Raw genomic sequence first — 16,645 nt, forward strand, 5'->3', positions numbered from 1 at the left:
TTCAATCTGCCTCTCCTCAGCCCCAATCCAGACTCTCTAAAGATGAAGGAAACGGAAGGGGGAATCAAGGGATCAGAGCTATGGCAGCTAGAAGTTTCAGACATCATGTCGCCTAAACTCTCTGTTTTCTACACAAGGAAGCTGCAACACTAACAGCTTAGGAATGACTTGCCCAGACTTTCCATTTAGTAACTACTGCAGCAGGACCAGAACCCGATTTCCTTCCTCCAGCCCAGGGCGTCCCCTCGCAATCCCACGGGCACCGCTTTACACCAAGGATCAGCAAACTCCTGCCGGGCATGGCCACGTCCGCTGGTTTCAGGACTGTCCTGCTGCTTTTGCCCGGCCATGCGGAGCTGAACGTGGCGACAGAGAGGGGTCGTCACAGTGGAGAACATGTGGTCTGCAAAGCTGAAAATGTTCACCATCTTGCCCTTCACAGAAAAGTAGGACCAACCCCTGCTTTAGACAGTGGACAGCATGAAATAGGAACCAGCCACTTCTTAACTTCACAGATCCATTCCTACACATCAGCAATCCTCAAGTGTTTTTCGTCTTTACATCCTTCGAAGTTACTGACGACTCCCAAAGAGCTTTGTTCTATGTGGGTGTTTGCTAGCAGTGTTGACTGTATTTGAAATTGAAACTCACAAATGTATTCGTTTTTATTCATTTAAAAATAATGGGAATAAATCCACCACATGTAAACATATTTCTATAAAAATTAACTATATTTTCCAAAATAAAAGAAAATGAGTGAGAGAAGTGGTAGTCATACATGTTTGTAAACCTATTCAAGGTTTGGCTTAAGAGAAGACGGCTGGATTCTCACACCTGCTTCAACATTCAACTGGTTGCAACAAGTCGTTTTGGTTGAAGCATATGAAGAAAATCTAGCCTCCCGCAGATACCCAGTTGTAAAAGTAGATAGCTTTTCCAGGTCATGGTAGATATTCTTTGATGCTACACCAAAGCTCGACAAGTAGTAATTTCTTAATGATTAATTTCCATGTAGAATCTTCACTATACTGTATCAAAAAAACCACACTCAATATCACCACCAATCTTATCAGAAAAGTCTGAGTACTGGGAAGCTGTCAGCTCACAGTGGCAGATACAAATCTCCCCGAATTCTCATTTCTGAGGGCAAGCTCAACTCCACTGCAGGCAACAAACACTGCCAAGTGTTTTCCTCGAGGGGAGAGGCTCACTCGGTTCATTTCTGAAAAAGTGTCTGCAAATACTTACGTCTGAATAACCACAGTTCACCTGTTAGTTGTTCTTTCAAGTAAAAGCGAAAAAATGGTGGTGGGGTTAGGGAGCGGCTAGTTGAGTTAGCAGCTCAGTCTTACAAGAGCGTCTCCTCAAGACAACATGACAGTTCAGTCAATGTAAGTGCTTTGTGTGTCCTGCCCACTACGTAAATGTTAAAAAGACACGTACTCGAGAGACTTCATAAAAATACCTACTATCTGGCCCTTCACAGAAAAAGTAATAATTGTACTGCTTCATCACAGACATCTTTTTGTTTTTTTTTTTCCTTCTGGCTGCGCTGCATGGCTTGCAGGATCTTAGTTTCCTGGCCAGGGATCAAACCCATACCCCCTGCAGTGAAAGCGTGGAGTCTTAACCACTGGACCGCCAGGGAAGTCCCCATCACGGACATCTTAAGTGAACACAGCATATCCTTTTACTACAAGCGAGTGGCAATGGTCACAGCACAGTGTGGAGTGACCACTGATGGTCCTAAGGCACCTGCCAATCTATCCCCCACCACCGCCCTGCTGTTGCTTTTGCACCATCGATGCAAATGTCAATACAGCGAAGAAGAAAAATAATTTCTTAGCATTATTATGAGAATAGTTTTGACCTTTGGGACTGCCTGAAAGGGTCTTGAATACCCCCAGGGGTCTGTGGACCATACTTTGAGGGCTGCTGCTATAATTTTCTTTGCCATCATTATGTTAAGGAAATATTCATAGTTTAAAAGGACGTTTTTGTACATAACAGCACTTTAAAAACAATCACATTTAAGTTTTAAAAGTATATGATTGATGGCTTTGAAAACTCAGTCGTCACTACAGCAATATGTCGAATTATTTATGCTTTATAGAACTGTTCCCCTAATACAGGGGTCAGCAAACTACAGCCCATGGGTCAAATCTGGCCCACTGCCTGAGTTTGCAAATAAAGTTTTATTGGCACATGTCCATTCATTTACGTGTGTGACTGCAGTGGTGGAGCTGAGTAGTTTTAACAGGGAACATTTGGTCCACAAAGCCAAAAATATTACTATCTTGCCTTTTGCAGAAAAAGTTTCCCAACCTCTGTTCTAACAGAAAACACAGATGGTTGAAATGACAAACATTTCAGCAAAATTTGGGTTAATATTATACAAAAAGGAGTCTTCAGCTGTTTTTTTTTCCCCCTTGAAGGCTATACACTTACATAAAAGGAAAAGAAAATTAGGGAAAAAATAAAGTTGTTTAATTTCAGTGCCTCTTCGCACGGCGGTGGATCTTACCAGAAGGTTTGCTTGGCCGTCTGAATGACATTGGCCGACATCTCCACGTCTATGTAATCATAGTGCAGGGCCCCAGGGTCTGTGGAGGACCCCGTCTCAGCCAGCAAAATCCCAATCCACCTGCCCATGTCTTCAGAAGAAGATGCCTGTTGAGGTGAAGGGGGGAAAAGTGCATTTTACTTAAGTAACAGTAAAGAGTTTTAACATTTTCATTAAAATGTCAAAAAAGAGACAACATAACAGGAAAGGCGGTGGAACACGAAGCACCTGAGGATGTAGACAAGGAGGCAGCCGCTACCTGAGCCACGGGATTAACACCGCGTCCACTCCAAGCCTTAATGCGGAAGCTGCATAACGGTTATTCCCAAGGAAATAAAAACCCGAGGTCCTAAGATGCCTCCCAATTATTTTGGGGAAAGGCACTAGGGTGGAAGACATGGAAATTCATGGAATTATTTAAATCTCAGCTAAAAGAAGCCGTTTAGAAAGGCTCCTTAATTTGGCAACAAAATCTGGGAAGCAGAAAGGGCCCCTCTAACCATAGCCGCTTAACCTGGAAACCACACCAGGCCACGGCCCCTGTAGGTCACCGACTCTGGTGACCAGTAGCCCCTGCTGTGGTCTCCTGAATGGGCCTGGAAGGGCAATTTTATTTCCCTGATTAGATGGTACAGAATATTAACCTACTTTCACTTTCATATTAGTTGTGTTTATATAGGTGTAATGTTTATAATCGTTGGGCTGCTTTGTGCATGTCATTCTTTAAGATGTTTGAAATGCTCCCCGGATGTCATCTGCCTAATTTGCAAGTCTGAAATATATCTTTAAGATTGGGTTCATTAAAATTTTAAGCCGTCCTTCTTATGTGATTTAGAAAATCACTTACATTACGTTCATAATGGTATTTCAAATGTCTAAATACTATTGGCTAATCAACTGTGTAAGTCATATTTAAAGTTTAGGGGAAACTGAGCTATCGAATGTGAGTTAACTGAATGTCAAAGAAAAAATAAATATTTAGCTTTTTGCAAAAATTACAAATTTTTTATATAAAGGAAGATCTGTAAGTTTAGCTTCAAGACTTAAAGAAAACTGGGTTTCATCATTATAACCTTGATGAGTTGAACAGTGATCAGAATACAAGTAATCATATATATATACCCCATGGCAGGCTCTCGGGAGGAAGAGCCATTGACAAGGAAGGAGTTGTTTTTTGTGTGCTGATAGAATTGGCTACTGATACTGTACAAGCAACAGTATCATATGCGGCCATGGACAAAGTGAATGGATTCCAATTACACGCCTTACGGAGAGTAAGAATGTAATCAATGTTTGCTAAATTGAAATGAATTGATTTGAGTGCTTGGATAATAAAAAAATCACAAATATGTTCTCTTCACTGGTCTTTTGTCCTCCTCCAAACGAAATCTACGTCAAGAATGTATCTACGACTGAATCTATATCCGTGTATCTATAACTATTTCATTTAAGCATTTTTAAAAGTATGTTAACATAATATCTAAGATGTGGTTGATACTATTAAACTGTTAACTATTTTCTTCATTGTTTAAGAAATTTCCTCGTAGGCTTTTAAAAAATAATAACTCTGTGGCCTTGGACTAAAATTAGAAGTATTAGTTACGATCTTGTGGTTTTTAGTATATAAATAGGTATACATGCAGGTATACACATGTATATATGCACATACATGTGTGTAATATGTATAACACAGAAACATGCCTGAATATACATATGTACAAACATACACATACACACAATTTCCTATGACTACTGAAAAGGCCAGGCGCAATGACACCCCAGTAACTCTGAGCACACCTTCTACCCAGATCCTGGTTTCTAAACACCATTACCCACTAGGAGTTGTCCACTAAGAGCTCTTCGGATCACGGCTGATTCCAAGAGGCCTGGGGCAGAGACGAGTACAAGATGAGCCTGGAACATCTTGTTGTATCATAACATGAGGAAAGAGCTCAAAGAAAGAAGGGGACCACGGACTGTGGTGTCTTTATTACAGGGACATAGCAAAGGCCACGTGGCTCGAAGGGCTTTCTGCTGACCAACTCTGTTCATTTGACCAGGATAAATCATGACAATAAAGGATTATAAACACTGATTAAAACAATAATCTATGAACCCCTGCTGATATACATATATATATAAATGAATGAATAATTAATTGAGAGAAAGGGAAATGTTCCTTATAGTAGATACTAACTAATAAGCGTAGAAGGAATAATGGAATTAGAAAGTCCCCATTTAGCAGCTGTCATTTTAGTAACTGTATCAGGCAAGAGTCATTCACGGATGCTAAGAATTAGTGGGTGAAATTGTGAGTGAGAGGATATTGAAAGAGTCTCAAAGAATCTTCCCGCATGAAGCTTATTAAAGACAAACGGGAAACACAGTAACTTTGCAGTGCGGAAGCCATGCAGACATCCCACCTGAGAGACCAAAGTTAACATCACCAGTCGTGGGACAAACTGACGGGCGTGCCTGCTTAAGTGATGCAGTACCAAACACACCACTGCTTCCACGTGCCCCTGCCAAGCATGCCCACCCCAGATTTGAATTTCAAGGAAATGGCAGATATGCCCAAACTGAGGGACCGTCTACACAATAATGGTCTGTACCCGTCCCAAGTATCAATGTCATGAAGCCAGACAGAGAAAGCCAAAGAGACTGCAGCTGAATGCAACACACCACCTGGCGTTTCCTTCCGCTGACAAGGGACATCATGGGGATAACTGGGAAAATCTGATTAAAATCTGTAAGTCAGATAATTGTATTGCATGAATGTGAATTTCCTGATTTTGATAATTATACAGTGGTTTTAGTAAAGAAGTACCCTCATTCTGAGCAACTTCACACTGAAGTGTTTAGGGATAAAGGGGCAACACGTCTGTAAAAGGTTCTGAAAAAATTTACACAGAGACAGAGAGAGAGAAAGAGAGAGAGGGAGAGAGAGGGGAAGAGACCATGCAAGAGATATCAAACATGGTAAAATGTTAGTATTTGGGGAATATGGGTGAAGGGTACACGGAATTATTTGTACTAGTTTCACAACTTTTCTGTAATTCTGAAATTATCTCAAAAGTTAAGACAAAATGGTCTTAGAAAAAGTACAGAATACACTTTACTGGTCGGATCACTGCATTTCCTAACTGATTCAGGCAAACTCTTTGCTTATGTTGGAACACTGAGTGTGGTTACGTGTGTGTGTGTGTGTGTGTGTGCGCGCGCGTGTGTATCCGTGTTTGATTCAATAACTGGAATAGGGAAAAGGCAATGAAACGCAACCCCCATTTTTGGGGGACGTGAGGCTGCACCTACAGGACTGGGAGCAGACAGGACAGGGCCCTGCTCACCCAGCTGCTCCCCTGCCCCTGCCCCTGCCCTCCCCACGGGGGCTCCTGTCACCACCCGGTGTCCAGGCCAACGTCTCACTTTTCACCCCCGAATCCAGCGTGTGCCAACCCACAGCGTGTGCCTTCCTGTCCTCGCAGCCTCTCTCAGATCTGCTGCCAGAGCTCTCACGTGACACCTGAGTTGTTTGCATCCAGAGTACAGTTTCCTTATTTACGTTTTTGGCTTTTTTCCACTCTCATCCACCCTACAGCTCTCAGCCCTCATAAATGCTTACAAAGCACACCGACTCTAGCCCAATGCTCTGTTTTACAGACAAATAAAGAAGCCGAGAGAGAAAAACAGACTGGGTTGTGATCAAAGTCTGCAACAGAACTAGGACTGGGGCCCAGATATCCTGATCCCAGCCAGGCCTGGCCTCCCGTCTGGGAAGTCAGCCACAAGGGCAGGCTCGGCCCTTCGACCTGTTATCTCAAACCATCCAAGCCATCGGGCAAGGAGCCCTGTGCGAGAAAGAACTACGTTGTTAATCTCTTTTTGTCCCCACCAAAAAAAAGCAGTCTCTGAAAATAACTCCTATCTCCTACTAAGACCTTCTAGGTTGGCTAACGGCGCCCCTTTGATCTTGGTCACGAGCCCACGCCCTTTCCCTCACTGGTCAGTGACACTGCAGTCATTTAGATTAGGCTCTGCATCTGATTAATTCAGAAGACACATGAGCCATGCCACCAAACCCAAAATATCCTCATTTCTATCAACTGTATAGCATAAATATACTTACACGTACTCCAGAAATTCTACACTCTGATATTTGTGTATGCGTGGATACACATATGTATGCGTGTGTGTCTTTGTATCTTAATCATGATAATGCTAAGTGAAAAAAAAAAAAGACAAAGGAAAAAAGGTCTGAATTAATATTGGGTAGAAATAAATTAATAACAGACGATAAATAAAAATTTTAAATTTCAAAAACGAAAGTTTTAAGTGTGTAGCTAAGAAATTAGTTTGAATTGCCTTTGTTTGCTTTCGTGAATAAGGAGGTCTGAAAAAGCAACCAAACGATAAAATGCATGCAAAGCCAAGGGTTCTTAAAAACCAAAGGTGTTCTTTTTGTTCTTTTGTCATCTGGCTCTCTGGCCACTGTCGATAGGCAACTGGTAGTCAAAAAACACCTGCTCCATCGGTGAAGAAGCCCAGAACATTCCAAAGGACAGCTTGAAGGAAATGCCACCAATTCAGAGGCAGACCACGGTTAGGGGAGAAGTTTTACTGGAAATTTTAAAACAAGTCGTTTTGTGGCCACTTTTAGAAAGCAGTCTACTGCCTGGAATTGTGTACTGAACTTCCACGCAAACACGAACAGAGAGGATATCAGACAAGGAGGTGACCCGGCAGGCAGTCTACCGTGGACACTGTGCAGAGAACTGGCTGTGCCGTCCACACAGCTGGGGCCCCTCGGAGGAGAAAAGCAGGACACGTGGGACGGGACAGAACCAAAGCTGCCATCAGCCAGCTGTGAGGACCTGACGGGGCGTCCAGGCCGGACCCTAGAAGGCAAACCACCGCGAGCTAATGTCCTGTGGCTCCCACCTCCAACACGGCCACCTCCTGGCCGTTGCGAAGCAGCCGGAACGTCAGGGGGTGTTTGGAGTCCAGCCCCGGGATGACCTCGCAGCCACGGAGCGGGATGGAGACGATGTGGGTCTTCAGGTCGGCCCTGTCCTTGTGGAGGATGAGCTTGTTCTCCTTGACGCGGCACCAGCGCTCCCGCCAGCGGCTGTTGGAGAGCACGTTCAGGTAGCCTGCAACGAGAGCAGGCCCGTCAGCCTCCCCAGGAAGGATGCGCCCCAGGAGGCCACGAAGACGGAACGAACCCTGCACACAGCACGTCTGCAAGTGCAGGCTCCTGGGAGCAACAAGAGCCACCACTGCGAGATGACTGACCTCCATCAGCTCTGGGGGCCGAGACAGGACAGACCACCCAGGAGCCCGAGTGCACTGTGTGATGCGTGCTGAGGACCATGTAGGGAACCCGGAGCTTGCCCGGTGTACGAGAGGTCACTGAGCCATCAGTGGCTGGCAGGAGAGAGGCTATGAGGACACACTGCCGTCCTCAAATAGCTGAAGGGACCTCACCCAGGAAAGGGTTCGGGTTCATTCCAAGTAGCTGCAAATGACACCACCAGGGCAAGAGTGACAAGACAGGCAGATTTGGGCTTAACATGAGGAATAAGACTACCTGAAAATGAAAGCTTTCCACAAAACAGGCAGCCCTGGGAGGGGATGAGTTCCCCACCACTGGAAGTATTCCAGCAAATGACGGCAAATCCTCGGGATGGGATTCCTGCCCGGAGGCCAGAGATGCCCTTCCTCAGCGCCCTCTGACTGGAGGATGCTGTCTGACTGCTGCAGTCTAAAGGCCTGAGTCTGATGCATGTGGAGTTTCGTCATCCACGTCTCTGAGGCTGCACTACATCCTCAGTGCATTACGGATGGAATGTGATGGAATTACAAGAAGAGCTGTCCTCATTTTTTTTTTTTTTTTGCGGTACGCGGGCCTCTGACTGATGTGGCCTCTCCCGTTATGGGGCACAGGCTCTGGACGCGCAGGCTCAGCGGCCATGGCTCCGGGCCCAGCCGCTCCGCGGCACGTGGGATCTTCCCGGACCGGGGCACGAACCCGTGTCCCCCGCATCGGCAGGCGGACTCTCAACCACTGCGCCACCAGGGAAGCCCTGCCCTCATTTTTTAAAAAAGGAAATCACCTCAAATACAAGAAACTGATCATTTTCACCTGTCACAAACATACAGTGCATTTTTCTGGAAATAACAAGGCAGGACAAACAGATTTCACGGGGTGACTTCTGACCTGTCCATAATGCTAGGAAGACGGAGGAAGTGAGTGAACAGCATGTAGAGTCCAGGTCAACAAGGAAGAAGTGAAACAAGGATTCCTTAAGTCATTCGGCTGCTCTTTCGAGTCACACACACACATACACACACACATGTGCACACACGCACACATGTGCAGCTCAATAAATAAAATCCTTTCTGATCCTGATTTTTTAAATGTCTTTTTCCAAAAGGGATCTGGACGACGCCTTTTGCTTCTTTTCTGTTCTACACCTTACACACTTTATTAGCAATGGATAAATGCTATAAAGGCTAAAACCAAACGAAAACAAAACCCCAAATAGGGGTGTTAGAGGTTCCAGAATGATGCTTTCTATTTTATGTATAGACATTACTATACATAACAGCTCAATGAATTCACCAGGAAAATGCTTATAATACTTAAATGTACGTTCAGGGCTTCCCTGGTGGCGCAGTGGTTGGGAGGCCACCTGCCGATGCAGGGGACACGGGTTCGTGCCCCGGTCCGGGAAGATCCCACGTGCCACGGAGCGGCTGGGCCCGTGAGCCATAGCCGCTGAGCCTGCGCGTCCGGAGCCTGTGCTCCGCAGCGGGAGAGGCCACAACGGTGAGAGGCCCGCGTACCGCAGAAAAAAAAAAATGTACGTTCAGTTGAATGTAAATCAGTTCTACCAATATATCCTAAAGGGTACCTGGGACTAAAACTTCCATTTGGGACACAAGTTGCCATATTTGTAAAATTACAGAGAAAATGGAGAAGTGAGCCCATGAGCTCAAGTGCCTGGGACCTGAAGTTCCTTGCGCTTTGCACAATTAGGAGGGACTGGAGGGAGGCGAAGACAGGCTGGAGAAGCAGAGTTCAGAAAAAAAAGGAGGCTCACACCCTGATCTCCTTCCTTCTTGTTCACGGCTACGCAGCGAAGACCGACCTGAAGCCCTTTGGACAGTTAGAGATGGAAGAGAAAGAGCTGCTGTTTTCATTCTGGGAAATACTATTTGGAAATGACATAGTTCTGATCCACTTATTCTTTTTTTTTAAGCTCTACTTAAAACATATAGTCAAATGTAATATCTGAACATCTGAGTAACAGCTATTAGAACTATTTAATATCTCCGTCTATAAGTCATTAATCACGCTGAAGGCCACACCTTTGGATTTTTTGGAAATAGCTGGCAACTGGATCCATCGTAAATATGTTGCGAGCACGAATGGACACACGTGGTCTATGGACAGTACGATGGCGGGCGTACAATTAAGAAGAAACAAACGGAAGCATGGATGGCTTTCAACGAACTTAGTCTTCTTGGGCACACAAGGTCGACAGGCGAGTGAACAGTTTGTAGAAGGAAGCACTAAGGCCCAGGGCACTGATGGACGTGACCACTGGGACTGGCAGAGTGGAGGCTTATGTGTGCTCCGGGGCGGGTCCTCACCTGGGCCTTAAGGGTTGGGGGATCCCTTCAGGCCTGGAGAAGCGGGGAGCGTGGTGAACTAAGACTTGAGACGTCTAGCGACCTGGTCACAGAAAACCTCGGAAGCTACTGTAGGGGCCCGTCCTTGTTGCAGAAGATGGCGGGGGTCACAGTGGGGAAGGAGATGCCAAAATGTTTATTGAGGAATTTAAGCACACCTGCCTCCTCAGTAACAGTGAGGGGATTCCTCTAAACTTGAACAGGACTTCTGGCCCTTAGATTTCACCACGTGGGTGCACCTGTCCCCAGCGCAGGGGGGCCGCAGCTTCTGAGTGCGGCTCGGCCAGCCACGCGAATGACGCATCTCCTGAAGAGGGGAAGGTGCTCATCAGGTTTTCTTCCCTGACCAAGTCACCAAATGCCATGGGTTTCTTGACATGTGAGTCACAAAAGGAACGATTACATTGGACAGATCCACACTTTAGTTAGAGCACGACTTCAAAGGAAATGACCATATTTTAACGCCTTCCTCATAATGAGTTACAGTTGCCCAAAAGGGAAAAGCAAAACGAGAATCACAGTGGGTAACAGGCCTGTTTCTGTAAAGAGCAAACGCCGCGGAAACAAGCCCACACCTGGCATTTGGCCTCCCCCCGCAGGCTCCCCGCCTCTCCAAAGAGGTGGCCGAAATTCCTACTTTCTGGGTAGGGACCCCGGATGAGGGAGAGACCACGCAGGGACATGGCAGGCAGCTCACCGAAGTACCCGGGAGTCAGAGGGCAGGGCCCATATCCCCTAATATTCTTTCTCCCCGCCACGACACGGCTAGGCTGTGATGGGATCCCTGCCGACACAGGACCCCGTCAGCCCCGAGACGATCAGCCTGAGCAGACACCCACCACCAGGTGGCACCAAAGAGCAGCCGGGCCCCTTCGCAGGCTCGCCTGGGTCAGGTCAGCGCCCTGCTAATAAGGCGATTCCAATATCATTTGATGTTTTGTTTGTCTGTTCCCACCTATCATGTTATGGTGAGATGTTACGGTATCGTAACCATCTGGGAATTTCGGTTTGATGTTCTGAGGTTATCTTTGCTCCGAATTCAAAAGAAAGAACTCTAAGGCCTCTTGCAAAAGCTTGGTGACAAGTGCGTATAAGGTTTCATGAGGACGGCCTGAGGCTGACCAAACACACACAACCACAGGAGGAGGGGACAGATGTGAACGCTCCCGCGGTCAGCTGCGTGGGGACCTGGCGCCTCTGGTCCAGCAGCTGCAGACGAGCAGACAGGGCCGCCTGGCCGAAGGGGGGCCCACGTCCACTGACTTCTTCTCTAGGACGGGAAGGGCAGCGTCTCCTGTGCTCTGGTCACACTTTTGTGAGGACTTTCACTGAATTGCTCGTCTCATCTTAGCCAGCCTCAGACTGTGATCGGCTGAGAGGAAAGGGGCTGCTGAGAGCTGATCCTCGCCCTGCGACGCCGAAACCCTCCCTTCCACCAGAGGCATGCGCCCTCCAGCGGGCACCCAAAGAACCCGAGACACCCTTGACGTCAAGAACGCGTCCCTCCCCCTTGATTAAATGTCACCTGAACTTCTGTCGGGTGGATTACGACAGAAAGTGAGAGGCATATAACTTTCCTGCATATCCACCAAAAATCCTACTGCTGAAAACGTCACAAAGTCACTGACCATTAGAGCCAGAAGGGGCCCCAGAGATAACCAGAAGGTCCTTCCAACTAGCCCACGTTACCCTGCCTTGGGAAGCCCTCCCTCCTAGCAACTGGGGACCACTCCTTTCACTCAGCTTCTGTATTTCTATTATCGATATTTTCAATGCCACTCATCCGGCATTGCCCTCATGGCGGCTTGACTATGTCTGGTACGCTTAGGTTTTTTTCAGGTGAACAAACGAATGATAATAGCCACCATTTACTGAGCATAAATTACGAAGTAGGCAATGAGCTTAATGTTTCATGATTTTATCCTCAATTCTAAGGAAAAGAAAGTAGTTTAAGTATAAGCCTATTTCATAGGTGGGGAACCTGAGGCTCAGAGAAGTGTATGCGACTTGCTTAAGTTAATTCATTCAATTAACAAGTGTTTACTGAGCTGCTATTATCCACCAGGCTGTGTGCTCGGTGCTGGGAACACAACTGGTGGGTGAATTCGACCTACCTCTTAATCCAGTAATGGGAGGAACAAGAAATTGGAAAATTCAGTGAGACAAGATTGTTAGAGGCCCTGAACTGACTGAGCACAGGATGATACGATTAGTCCAAGGTTTCAAAACTCCCACGGGGTAGCCTGCAGGGATCCAGAGGAGAAGAAGGTGGACAGTCGCGAGCGAGGCTTGCGGACGAGTCCAAACAACAGACAGAAACGGGCTGGGGAAGACAGAAAAACGTGAAAGGCATCTCCTGATGCCCTTATACGGTGACGATACTTCCGGAACGCCTGAGCACTGGAGATGGGAAAATAAAGGACCCATCTTTGCTCAGGGGTTTGTGTGCAAGTCTCGGATCACCCTGTGAAAGTGGCTGTTTGTGGGGTGGACCCGGCTGGTGCTAAGCACAGCACCCGCTGGCTGAGGGCCCGAGAGAGGGGTGAGAGCCAGGCAGGACAGGCGGAGCGGGGGGCTGGTGTGGGCGCCTCTTCCCACCCTGCCTGCGGGAAACCTGCAGAGAGCCCTCTCCTACCTGCCGGCATTTCTCCTGCAACCCAGAGCCCCAGCTGGCCGGGTTGCATCTCCCAGAAGGGCTGGGATTTGGACTCAGCTCCCAGTTGCCCTGGGGACGCTCTCGTCTGTGCCCCGTCCGCGTGGCACTCTGGGAAGGATGGGGTTCTTGGGCCTTCATCCAGCTACTTTTCCTGCCTGAGACTTTGCAGCTGTCCTAACATAACTGAAGACAGTCATTCTCCCCCTCGATTTCTCCACAGACTTCTCCCCCGTCCCCCGGCCCAGCAAAGAACTAGATGACAAATTTTAAAACCTTGTGCACAGAGGATGTTCTCTTAGTGGAGGCGAAAGACGTCCACGGAGAGCCTGGCAGAAACCCTCAGGTGATGATGCGGGGCTGCAGCTCCACCAGGCCTGCTCTCTGAGCAATTCCACTGTGCCCTTAGGCCAAGTGCCCACACAGCTGTTCATTACGAGTCACGAGGGTGGCGAGCCCTGGGGGACGGGAGGGGGACGGGGGAGACCTGTGCTTCAGGACAGCGACAGGGTTGGCCGGCGGGCCTGGCCCTGTCCCCAGCTGGCCGTGTGACTCAGGGCAAGTCCCACGACCTTCCCGAGTTCTCGGTGTCCTCATTGTAAAATGAGGGGTCTGGACCACAGTTGCTAAGTTGCCTTCCATATGAATGTTTAATTGTTTTTCATGAAAGAACCTCTATTTCCTTTGCTGATCTGGGGCAGTTTTAAGAAAAAAAACCCAAAAAACTAAAAGGAGTTCCCTTTTTGTTGGCTAATTCCCTCTTTCCATGTCTAACCCCTGACTCCTATCTCCTCTCCAGGGCTAATGCCAGCGGGAAACAACCGCAGATCACCCAGTGCTGTGAGCCGCTCCAGCAAGGGCAGAGGGCCACAGGGCCCGGCATTCACAGCCCCCCTGCAGCTGCCCTCCCGCCAGGGCTCTGTCCAGCTGGCTCAGCTTCCGCAGGGCGGTCGTTCTCAGTGGAAAGAGCATCAGTCAGCGTGCTTCTGTGACCCCACTGCCGTCGGACCAGGGGCAAGTTCACGACCTCTGCATGCACGGGGGCTCCCAGACTGCTGGCCTCCATTTGCGGCCACCATCTCCCCTCCCAGCTCAACCCACAGGCGGCCGCTTCATGGGGGCCTCCCTGGGATGACACCTCAACCCCGAGAGGCCTCGACCACTGCCCGCCCAGCCATCTTCCACCCCACACGCACTTCTGCACAGCACCCCAGGGGGGTTACTGTGTCACCAGAAGTCTATCAGGACTTCCTAGGGTCACACCTGTGAGGAGCTGGGAGTCCACCCTGCCCCCCCCTCGGGAGGCCCCCTGCCCCAAGTCTACCCGCGCTGCACTCCACAACCGACTCTTCCTGCCCACCCGCACAGCTCTGAGCTCACGGCGCCCTTCCAGCACAAGCCACCCCCTGGGACGTGATATCGGCTGAAGAAATGCATTTTTGCGCGTGTGGCCCAACTTAGGCACTAACGGGCGGCATCTAAACGCTGCTGTCTTTTGGCATCCTCAGTAACCCAGAACCGTGGACAGGAGAGATGCTCGATGAGAGAGGGAACAAAGAGAGAGAGAGAGGTAAACAGCGGGCACACATAAGAGCTATTACGGGACGGACGTGTGACGCGCCCTGTGGTCCGCAAGGGGAAGTACAGCCCATTCTTATTTTTCCTAAAGGCTAAATATCCGTCTTTCAGCCTCTAAAGCGTTTCTCCTTAAAGGGGTCGCACGGTTCTCGTAAACGCGGTTGCCTAGGAAACACCGCGCACGTGTGGTCTAACTTCTCCAGGGAGGTGTTCCCTGAGGCGCCTCCGCGTAAGTCACATCCCCGCCAGACTCTCCCGCTGCCCCTCTCGTATCCCCGCCGTGTTCGTGATCAGAGTCAGTCACCACACGTTTGTCTCCGTGACCCCCTGCCTCAGGCCGCCCTTCGGGCGCTAGGCTGGATGCAGTGGGATCGCAGGAGTCACGTGGTCGTCGCGTCCCCTGCCCCGCGGACGCAGCCCCACCGCCAGCAGCCCAGAGAACACTTACTGGACGAAGACCCACGAGGGGAAGGGTCAGCCGGCCCGACTGCACTTGAGGCGGAAGCTTGAGAAGTGGAGCAGCCCCAGAAAGGTGAGTCGTGTGACGTCAGGCCAAGGGAAGGGGCTGCCAGGGACCCTGTAAACGCTCTTACACACCCGCCTCCGCTGGCCAACCGCCCATGCGTACGTTTCCCTTTAAAGACGCTTAAAAGGAATTTGGGGGCTTCCCTGGCGGTCCGGTGGTGAAGACTCTGTGCTCCCAAGGCAGGGCGCCCGGCTTCGATCCCTGGTCCGGGAACTAGATCCCGCGTGCATGCCGCGACCAAGAGTTCCCTTGCCGCAACTAAGGAGCCCTTGAGCCGCAACTAAGGAGCCCGCCCGCCTGCCGCAACTAAGACCCGGTGCAACTAACTAACTAACTAACTAACTAAATAAATATACAACAAAAGATAAAGTTAAAAAAAGAAAACGGGATTTGGAAGAACCTCATGGGATCAAAGAGAGAATTTGTTTTTTGTTTTGAGAGAACTTCAGAGATCATCTCAAACGCCTGCAAGGCCTTCATTAATAAGCAGTGAAATGCAATCCATTCTCCACAATTTAACTGATCACAAGCCCAACGTCAAAGAGCCCAATCAGTAAGACTTAGAAGAACACGACGCAGAGGTGTCCCCGGAGAGGGTGTCCGCGTGCTCGGGGAGAGGGTGCAGACCTGGCAACCCCACGCACCCCCGTCTTACCACAAGTAGGCACATCCTCCTCCGCTGAGGAGGTCTGTTCATCCGTCGATGGCTTTTTCTTTCCCAAACCGATGATCTTGGTGATCTTTTTCCCGGTGACTTTAGACACAGTTCCCTTGGCCTCTGATTTGGAACTTTTTTTCCTCTTAACTGTGAAGAAAGGTGACGACAAAAAAGCATGTTTCAACGAGAGACTTTAACTGAAAAGAAACGTCAAAATAAAGCGTGACTCACGGCCGATTTTCTTTCCCCAAATTTCTACTTACTGAGCACCTGCCGTGCCTCAGCTACTCGTCTAGATACAAGAGGACAAAGCAGAAAACAGGCACTCCCAGGAAGCTTGTGTTCCACAGCAGGCTGAGAACACACGCACACACGCACACACATGTACACATGTGCTCGCACGCACGCGCGCGCATGCGCGCACACACACACACACACCCCTGAAGGAGGTCGGATGATGGAAAGGCCTTTGTAGACCTAAACTAGGGTTACGTGGTACAGTGACCGGGCCGTCAGGAAGCAGAGGAACTAAGTATCAGTACAAGGCAGCATCTGTGCAGAAACCCGAGGGAAGAGCCGTCCGGGCAAGAAGAGCATCAGCTAACACAGAGCCTGTGATGCTGGAAGGAGCCGGACACGTCTAGAAACACAAGACAGGCTCGGGCAGCTGCAACCTGGCCTGCACAGGGAGGGGTCCGGCAGGTGAGGGGGCAGGGGGACTCAGCGAGCCTCCACCAGCCCCTCACTGACCTGTCAGACTCACGTGGGATTCCGCCCCATCCAGAGCTGTTAGACCAGCAGCCTGCATTCCAGCCCCGTGTGTTCTGTTTGGCCTGCAGTGCTAAACCGTATGCACAAAATTCATGAATCTTCTGCATGAAGATGAATGACTTCTGGCCCCCCTTGGAAAACGGGAAGGCCTGGCAACTCTGAACCCACATTTTGGTAAGCGACAGCGGGCAGGGACAGAGC

At 49.0% G+C, this 16,645-nt stretch overlaps 1 protein-coding gene across 3 annotated transcripts in view; it reads right to left on the reverse strand.

The window, feature by feature from the left end:
* The window catches only part of AFAP1 (actin filament associated protein 1), a 152,580-nt gene that overhangs the window by 29,172 nt on the left and 106,763 nt on the right, over positions 1 to 16,645 (reverse strand). For all 3 annotated transcript variants that reach the window (XM_049709231.1, XM_033419474.2, XM_004265152.3), the window contains exons 9-11: positions 15,671 to 15,820; positions 7,502 to 7,713; positions 2,525 to 2,670 (exon numbers count right to left, since the gene is read on the reverse strand). In XM_049709231.1, coding sequence (XP_049565188.1) covers positions 2,525 to 2,670; positions 7,502 to 7,713; positions 15,671 to 15,820 — 508 coding nt within the window. The remainder of the gene's footprint in view (positions 1 to 2,524; positions 2,671 to 7,501; positions 7,714 to 15,670; positions 15,821 to 16,645) is intronic.

This window comes from Orcinus orca, chromosome 4 (assembly GCF_937001465.1).
Source record: "Orcinus orca chromosome 4, mOrcOrc1.1, whole genome shotgun sequence".
NCBI classification, from domain to species: domain Eukaryota; kingdom Metazoa; phylum Chordata; class Mammalia; order Artiodactyla; family Delphinidae; genus Orcinus; species Orcinus orca.